General features: G+C 43.3%; 1 protein-coding gene across 1 annotated transcript; it reads left to right on the top strand.

The window, feature by feature from the left end:
* LOC109823183 (protein DA1-related 1-like) lies at positions 6,695-8,742 on the top strand. The gene is given in 7 exon segments (XM_020389469.1): positions 6,695-6,700; positions 6,786-6,905; positions 7,190-7,402; positions 7,499-7,561; positions 7,675-7,793; positions 8,248-8,306; positions 8,681-8,742. Coding segments are annotated over 7 exon segments (642 nt in total).

Raw genomic sequence — 9,477 nt, 5'->3', positions numbered from 1 at the left:
TTTTTAACGGTTAAGAACTAACCGGCAGCGCAGGTTAGGCGCAGACTTATCCTTGCTTAGGTTTCAGGATAGAATACCCCAGAATCGAACCCTGGTGTCTTTTTGTACGGAAAAAGACTAAACCGGCAGCGCGTGTTAGGCGCAGACTTATCCCTGCTTAGGATTCGGGATAAACTTCCTAACCTGTGAGGCACAGATTTTGGGATTTGAAAAAGGTGGTGTCTTCTCTTGGGGCAAAGACGAACCCGAAATGGGAGAGGAAGAATTTTATATTCTATCTCCCGACACTGAAGAAGAATTTTATATTCTATCTTCAGCTGGAAAGGAGACTCGAGGTGGGATCTCCACCCCCAGAATCCGGAAAGGTGAAACTGAGAGTGGGATCTCCACTCCGAGAATCGAAAAGATTCGGATAACCCTAACTGTCGGAAGGTTTGATTACCGAACTAAAGATGAATTTCTCGTTTATCGAGAGTGAATTATGGTTTTGACCCTAACTGTAGGAAGGTTTGGCCAAACAGGAGTTTGAGGTGACCCTAACTGTAGGAAGGTTTGATCACTCGATTTGAAAGTGGACCTCTCGTTCATTGGAGGAATCGAGAGGGGATTTTGGTTTTGGTCCTAACTGTAGAAAGGTTTGACCGAATGGAAGGTTTAAGACGATCCTAACTGTAGGAAGGTTTGATCGCTTGATTTGTGGACCTCTCGTTCATTGGGAGAATCGAGAGGGGATTTTGACTGTGGTCCTAACTGTAAGAAGGTTTGACCAAGTGGGTGTTTTGAGACAATCCTAACTGTAGGAAGGTTTGATCGCTCAATTTGTGGACCTCTCGTTCATTGGGGGAATCGAGAGGGGATTTTGACTGTGGTCCTAACTGTAAGAAGGTTTGACCAAGTGGGTGTTTTGAGACAATCCTAACTGTAGGAAGGTTTGATCGCTCAATTTGTGGACCTCTCGTTCATTGGGGGAATCGAGAGGGGATTTTGACTGTGGTCCTAACTGTAAGAAGGTTTGACCAAGTGGGTACTTTACGTCCAGACTCTAACAGAGAGAGTGTTGAGTGCATAGACATGGTGAGAATGGGAGTTCTTATTCATTACATTGCTGTGGTTTTGGGAACTTCCCATTACATAAATCGTCCACCCCCAGTTTCCTCTGCGGAACTGGTTCGGACATTATTATCAGTTAACTAACCGGGTTATCCTTAAGAATATTAGCTTAATATTCTCCAGGAACTTCCCGTCAAAAGTGGGGAAACAGTTTAGACTCATATACCTATTGGAGTATCAGGGAGTAGTTTAACCTCTTATACCGGTCGGAGGATTGAGAAACAGTTTATACTCGTATACTCTTTGGAGTTTTAGGAAGCAGTTTATACTCTTATACCGGTCGGAGTTTTGCCATTCTCAATTGGCTTACCTCAGCGTTATGACGCCGGCTTCAACCAAGGTCTGAATGCTATTCTTGAGAGCAAAGCAATCCTTGGTGGGATGAACGACCCTCCTGTGGTATGCACAGTACTTTGGGTCCGTAGTGTTGTCAGCTTCCTCCTGATTTGTGATAGGTGGTAGCTTGATCTTGTTACCTTCAAGGAGGGATTCGAAGATGGCTGGAACGTCTTCGTCCTTGAAGGAATACTCTCTTTGGAGTCTCGGACCCGAAGTCTTTTGCTGCCTTCGGGATTGCTGTTGTGACGCTTGATTAGCACCACCAGTAGCTGCAGGTGTTTTGCCCTTACCACGAGAGGCGAAATTTGAGTCCAGCGGATTAACCGTCGGTTGGTTCCTCTCGGCCTTCTTCCTTCTAAGGAATCGCTCAGCCTGCTCCCCTCGGACCTTCAGATCCTTCCAAGTGTCAGACGGTGCTGTTCCCATTGCTTCCAACACGTCCAACGCAAGGTTGTTGTGGCAAGTTTGGAGGATGAATTCCTCTGTGATCGGGTCCCGGCAATTCATCGCCTTGTTCCGGAACCTTTTGACGAAGGTGTCGACTAACTCCCCGTCCTTCTGCTTCTCATCGAGCAATGATCCGATAGATATCTCGGTGTCGTCGTCGAAGAAGTTGGCCAGGAACTTGGTCTCCATGTCATCCCAGCTGTTCACGCTTCCTGGCTTGAGGCGGCGGTACCAATCGAAGGCGGCTCCGCGAAGAGTGCCGACGAATGACCGCACCATCAGAGGCTCATTGCCGGAAATAATACCCAGGTGCGATTTGAAATAAATCAAATGCTGAGTGGGGGAACCCTTCCCATCAAACGGCGTAAAGTTAATCAGACTAAACTTCGCCGGATAGGGGATCGATTCCCACTCTCTTGGGTATGGACAGGGAATGCCTGTTTTCTTCGTCTCTTGAGCGGAGATCAATGTGTTGATTTTGCTCTCGAGATCTTTGATCTTCAAGTCTTCACTTGTATCTTCGTTGGCATCCTCGTTACCACCCCCTGTATTGACAGGAGGGTTATTGGCATTGTGAGCTTCATCCCTTTCTGCGTGCTCCTTTTCCTGAACAATCGGGTTACGGCGGTTCGATTCACTTTGCTGGTTCCTGAATGCCTGGATTTGCTGCTCATGCATCTCTCTCATCTGCTGCATGGCCATCTCCATCTCGAATTTGAAACTTTCTTTCTGCTTAGCCAAAGCGTCTTCAAGCATCTTGGCCATTTCTTCCGCGCTTATCATAAATGACTCGCGGGGTTGTCCTTCGCTGGACACTGTATTGTCCGATGCGACAGCAGAGCAGGAATCCGATTCTTCATCTTCCGAAGGCAATCTTGTCCGAACCCTACCATAAGTTCCTCGTGCGATGGCTCCGGACTGCAGACGGGTTACACGCCGGGACGCTTCCAGAAACGATTTGAGATCAATCTGTGTCGATGTCTCTTTGCTGGTCATGTTGGCGGTGACCCTCGGAAATTCTCCGTCTTTAACCACCGTTCTTCTTTGCCGGAAACGCCTATGCCTTGGTTTTGGCGTTTCGGTGCCGAGCCTTTCGAACACTGAAATTCTCTCGGGGACTACCTTGATGCAGTTGCATTGAGACAGTACCGCCCGAATGAGCTTTGAACAAGGGCACTGAGTTTCCTGTTCTCGGGGACTCCTCTTTCTGGTTCTGTTCGTACCCCCAGCACGATAGTACAACTCGTCATTTTGACAGTCGGAGTAACCTATCGTGTGTGGGCACGACTTCTCAGGTATAACATTATCACTATCAGATGATAATGTTTCCATCTGAGGGCGAATTGCCTTCCTTGGACTTTCAAGAGTCACGCGCCTTGAGACATGCCTTTTTGGGCGTGAATTCTCAGCGGGCTCTTGGACCTCAATGCGCAAATTAGCGCGCGCAGTTGCCTTGAGCTCCTTGTCATGTTGGAGGTAGCGGTGACCCCCAGCGTGTTGATTCGTTCGGGGTTTTCTTAGTGGGCCCAAACGTTCTTGGATCGGAGCTTTGCTTCGCTCATCGGGAATAATGTCTGGATTTGTTGCTCATGCATCTCTCTCATCTGCTGCATGGCCATCTCCATCTCGAATTTGAAACTTTCTTTCTGCTTAGCCAAAGCGTCTTCAAGCATCTTGGCCATTTCTTCCGCGCTTATCATAAATGACTCGCGGGGTTGTCCTTCGCTGGACACTGTATTGTCCGATGCGACAGCAGAGCAGGAATCCGATTCTTCATCTTCCGAAGGCAATCTTGTCCGAACCCTACCATAAGTTCCTCGTGCGATGGCTCCGGACTGCAGACGGGTTACACGCCGGGACGCTTCCAGAAACGATTTGAGATCAATCTGTGTCGATGTCTCTTTGCTGGTCATGTTGGCGGTGACCCTCGGAAATTCTCCGTCTTTAACCACCGTTCTTCTTTGCCGGAAACGCCTATACCTTGGTTTTAGCGTTTCGATGCCGAGCCTTTCGAACACTGAAATTCTCTCGGGGATTACCTTGATGCAGTTGCATTGAGGCAGTACCGCCCGAATGAGCTTTGAACAAGGGCACTGAGTTTCCTGTTCTCGGGGACTCCTCTTTCTGGTTCTGTTCGTACCCCCAGCACGATAGTACAACTCGTCATTTTGACAGTCGGAGTAACCTATCGTGTGTGGGCACGACTTCTCAGGTATAACATTATCACTATCAGATGATAATGTTTCCATCTGAGGGCGAATTGCCTTCCTTGGACTTTCAAGAGTCACGCGCCTTGAGACATGCCTTTTTGGGCGTGAATTCTCAGCGGGCTCTTGGACCTCAATGCGCAAATTAGCGCGCGCAGTTGCCTTGAGCTCCTTGTCATGTTGGAGGTGGCGGCGACCCCCAGCGTGTTGATTCGTTCGGGGTTTTCTTAGTGGGCCCAAACGTTCTTGGATCGGAGCTTTGCTTCGCTCATCGGGAATTGGACCGAGGCGCTCCAAGACTGGCTTTCTTCTTCGGGAGGATTCTGCATGATCTCCCGGAGTAGCTATGGGAATTCTCGGCGACTTAGCTGGGTTCGCCGGAGGTTGAATTTTGGTTGGAGGCTGCAAAGGTTGCTCCTTAGCCTGAATTGCCGCTTCAGACTTTGGCCTCCAAACTTTGCGAGTTGGTGGCGGCTTCTTGGCCACTTCTTTCTGCAACTTTCTACGGGCTTCTTCGGCTTGAGCCCGTGCCTGCGCTGATAGTGCGCGGCGTTTGCGGATGCGTTCTTCCAGCGTCGAACGATTCCGTTTGACACGGACCCATTCCATTGTTGGCGGCTTGGAAGAGGCGCCGTTCATCTGTTGTTGAGGCTGTTTGCCTCTCTTGTTCTTCAGACCCGCGTTGTAGCGGACTCCGTCGGTGGACTCCATCGCTTTGGCGAATTGTTTGGCCAAGCGTTGGCGTTGCCTTTGGCGGGCTCTCTTTGAGAGAGTCACCGCTCCTTTGGTGACGGAGGAATTGGTTGGAACCAGCTTGATCTGGTTGGAGATTGGTGGAGCCTCATCTGACGCAACTTTGGCGTCAATCGAGATGAGGTCGTCGTTGGTAGCTTCAACTTCTTCGTACCAACGCACCTTTCTGTTGGAAGAGAACTTGGACTTCTTGGACTTGCGGGGGGAGGTCGATCTAGACGAGGATGAAAGGTACTCCTCGAACTTGGTCTGATCGAACTCGTATTCGACCTCCTCCACGACTGGGATCAAGATCCGGGCCGAGCCACCTTGAGGTGGCTCGGTTTCGGCCGAGCCCCTCCGGGTGTTGTTCGTTCCGTCATTTTCCGTTGTCCGGTTCTGTGTTTCGTTGTTGATCTGGACTTGATTCGGTTGTGTTTCTGTTGTGTGGTTGATTGACCTGGAAACGACTCGTTGACTTGATTCCAGATTTGGCAGTAAGTCCGGATCCTGATTAGGCAGTAAATCCACTTCTGAATCTGAGTCCGAAACCGATCTTGATTCGATCGTGATTCGTCCGAGTATGCCCTTGGTTGGATGACTCGTTGACTCTTCGAACACTTGGCTTGATCCCGCACGCGAATGGATGTATTCCGTTGCTTGCGTGCGATTCGTCAATCTCGTCGCCTCGTTGGTTTGTCGGTTCGTGCCGAGCTGAGCTAAGGGACCTATAAGCAATTTTATATGCCTACAATCCGTTGCCCGTCATTAATGTGCATATAATAACGACGGGTTTTAATCCCTTCGTCGAGTAATTACAAATAATAGAGAAATATTGTGATATGGGATAACGGTTTTTTAATCCCTTCGTTGATTTGATCCTACTACCGTCGTTATTGGGTCTCCTTAAAAATGAAGGGGTCCATTACCTTCATTGATGAGACTCCTAATCATAATTGGACTGAAATTAACCTATTTCTATTAACAAATCCCATAACCAAACCCGAAGCCCCAACTAAAACCCGAAACCGAATTTTACAAACCCACAAATCCTAATCATCCTCTAACCGCAAAAATAACGATTTAAACCCTAGTTAAAAAAATCCACCTCCTTATCATCATCGCCTCCATATCTCATCGTCCGCTCCCCCAGGTCGCCGTTGAGATCTCTTGCAGCAGGCAAAATATGTAGTGTATGACTAGCCAAGTGCTCCACATGCAAGCCTTTCGTGACGGCTTCGCCTCTCAGCGAGGAATCTATCTTCGATCGGGAGCGAAGGGATCAGTCCCTAATCCTCTCGCCGATGCTTCTCCTTAGATTCGGTATCTTTTTATAATTCTTCAATCTTTCTTTTTATTTAGGGTTTGAAGGGGTAGATTCTTGTCTGTAGCTGAGGCTGTTCTTTGATCTACTTGCTCCTTGATCTATTTGGTTGAGATTGTACTTTGTCGATTATTTTAGAAATTTTTGTTTATATTCAGATGATATGTTATTTATAGCTTACCGATGTGATTTTTTTCTTCTATTTATGTCATGCTTTTTGTTGAATCTGTTCCTTTAAGATTTGCTGAAATTTGATAGAAACTTGAGCTTAGCACGAAATATTAGCCCTTGATGATTTCTTACTTCATAGATGATTAACATGCTGTTCCAATTTATTTGTTTCTTTAACAATAGATTGATTCGTGTGATTTTTCACTCTGCTTTTGTGTGGAATGGTTAGGATAGAGTCATGTATGATTACCTTTTGACTAGAGGCCTTTTCGCTTGTCATGGTTAATAAAGTTTAGCTATTATGTTTGAAATTTTTGAAAGTATGTGGAGACGTACTATAAATATCAATGTTCTTGAATATCTGATGGAAGTATTATCATGCTTTGCTAATTTCTCTAATTTTGTATTTCCAATAAAAACCCTATTGTTGATCTTCATGTTGATCTCTTTTATAGATTCCTAAAAATATCAATGGCCTCATTGAATATAGAGCGCATCCTTTCTGGCTTCAAAACTATTTTCCTTCTCATGAGGTCGATTGTACTCCATGATGTTGCAGTTGTGAAAGAATGGAGGTCAGTCAATTTACTTCTTGCAAAGACGACTTCATTATAGGCTGTGAATTATGGATTTGTATCCATTTAAAACCTTAATTTAAGAATTGATATTTTTTGTTAGTGTTTTTCTTTTTTAGCTCGCTTGACAAGTGCATGTCCTTCATTAGCATGATGGCTTATTTCATTTCATTCAAATTTTCATTTAACTTCTGTCCGGTTCAACTTTACTTTGGAGCATGTATCACTGAGGTATTATTTGCTGCTATAGTTTCTTTTCTGTTTAATTTCATATGAATTTTCAGGCAAGAGATACAAAATATGTGGCCCTTGATGATGGGAGGAAGCTATGTCTAGAATGTTTGGATTCTTCAATAATGGACACCAGTGAATGCCAGCCTCTTTATCTGGATATACAAGAATTTTATGAAGGTTTGAATATGAAAGTGGAACAACAGATTCCATTACTTTTGGTTGAGAGACAAGCCCTTAATGAGGCCATGGAAGGTGAAAAAAGTGTAAGGCATCTGATACTTAAAAAAACATTGCATACATTATATTGTTAAAATTATCATATAGTTTCTTATTCCTTCCTGGACCATTTTCCATTTCAGGGGCCTCATCATCTCCCTGAAACTAGAGGTCTCTGCCTTTCTGAAGAACATACACTCAGCACTGTAAGATTTGTCAGTAACAACTTTAATGTGGATTCTATGTTTTACTTAAAAATATTACATTTATATTGAATAGTGTATAATTCATAAATAAGCTAAACTATTTTTTGCATCAGATTTTAAGAAGGCCTAGGATTGGGGCTGGAAATAGAACAGTGGATATGATCATAGAGCCTTATAGGCTTACACGCTGGTGTGAAGTAACTGCAATTCTTATTCTGTATGGACTACCAAGGTATTGCATATTTAATTTCACTTGGTATTCTTTTATGGTCTCATCGTGATGCATTTTTCATGTTTTCTAGTTGATAAACTTGATCCTTTATGTATTTTGCTGAATATTTGCAAACTTTTTATTCTGCAGTAGGTGCTAAAAGAAAACCTTAACAATCGGGTCATAGGTTCTTGTATATAATCTGTAACTTGATATGCAACTTGAGTTAGGATTCTAATGGAACTGAAAGTCTTGGTTCTTGTTTCCCTTTCTAATCTTTTGTATTGTGCCCCTATCTATAATAACCTTATTTTTCACACTTCTAATGTAACTCCTATCTTCATTGTTTCTTACTGGCTCAGATAATTTTTATGTTCCCTTTCTGTCTCCCTTCGCTGAGGAATTCAACTGGATTACCCAGTCATTTAATTGTAAAATTTAGAAAACATTACAGATTTCTTTTCTTTTTGAACAGATTATTGACGGGGTCCATATTGGCACACGAGATGATGCATGCTTGGTTGTGGCTTAAAGGTACTTTATCGAATAAATTCACAACATTTGGTGCATAAAAGCTCAGATAGTATAATACAGATAACTTGTCACTCACACTGATAGGTGTTAACTAGCAATTAAATTCCATATAGCAGTTCAATAACCGACAGAAATAACTTGCAAAAATTGCAGAGAGACTTAGTCTGAGAGGTTTTTTTAGATCTATTGGGGTTAAAAAAATTGAGGCATGGTAGTTGCAATTACCTAGTTGCATGACTAGGTAATTATTTTTTGTAAAATCTCTTATATACTTTTATGATTGACTACTTGCACTAAAAATGTGAATTTTACTTAATAAGATAATATTTACTTAATTGATATATCTTAATTATGTGATTTTTTTAATTTTTCAGGCTATCCATGCAAGATTAAGAGAGGTGGGGTAGCTCGATCGAGTCTTCTTTTGACGAGATGAAAGAATGTGTCTTCCCCAAACTTTTATTTTAATTTGTTATAGATAGTTTCATGTATTTTTCTTTGGAACAATTAGGATATTAACTCTTGTTATTAGTATTGAATATTTGAGGATAGTGGAATTTTATTTATTGATGTTATTAATGAATGGAATTTTTATTTTCCCTTTTATTCATTATTGGGTATTTTTAATATATTTGTGTTATGAATCTTAGTGTCAGGTTGAGAATAATATGATAGCTGCCTATGAATGGAAAATTTATTATTAATGTATATTAGAAATTTATAGTCTACAATGAAGGTTTTATAAACCGTATTTTGTTCATCAACGAAGGGAAAGCATCGTCGTTAATGGGTTACTAATTACCCATTATGAGGACTTTTACGACGGTATCCAACTGTCATTAATTAGTCTTCAACGATGGGAAAATATCCCCGTAACTAATGGTAACGACGGAAAAATATTTCCGTAACTAATGGTAACGACAGGAAAATATCCCGTCACTGATGGTAACGACGGGAAAATATCCCCGTCACTGATAGTAACGACGGTGATAATTACCGTCGTAAATATTAATGACGGTAATATGTTCCGTCGTTATAAACTATATAACGACGGGTAGTATATCCCTTTGTGACCCTTTAGCGAAGAGGGCTTCAACGACGGGTGACGAAGGCGTGACCCTTTAGCGAAGAGGGCTTCAACGACGGGTGACGAAGGGATTTTTCCCCGTTG

The sequence above is a fragment of the Asparagus officinalis genome, chromosome 9 (assembly GCF_001876935.1).
Source record: "Asparagus officinalis chromosome 9, Aspof.V1, whole genome shotgun sequence".
NCBI lineage: Eukaryota > Viridiplantae > Streptophyta > Magnoliopsida > Asparagales > Asparagaceae > Asparagus > Asparagus officinalis.
Note: the sequence above shows the minus strand (reverse complement) of the source record. Positions and strands in the feature narration are given on the sequence as shown.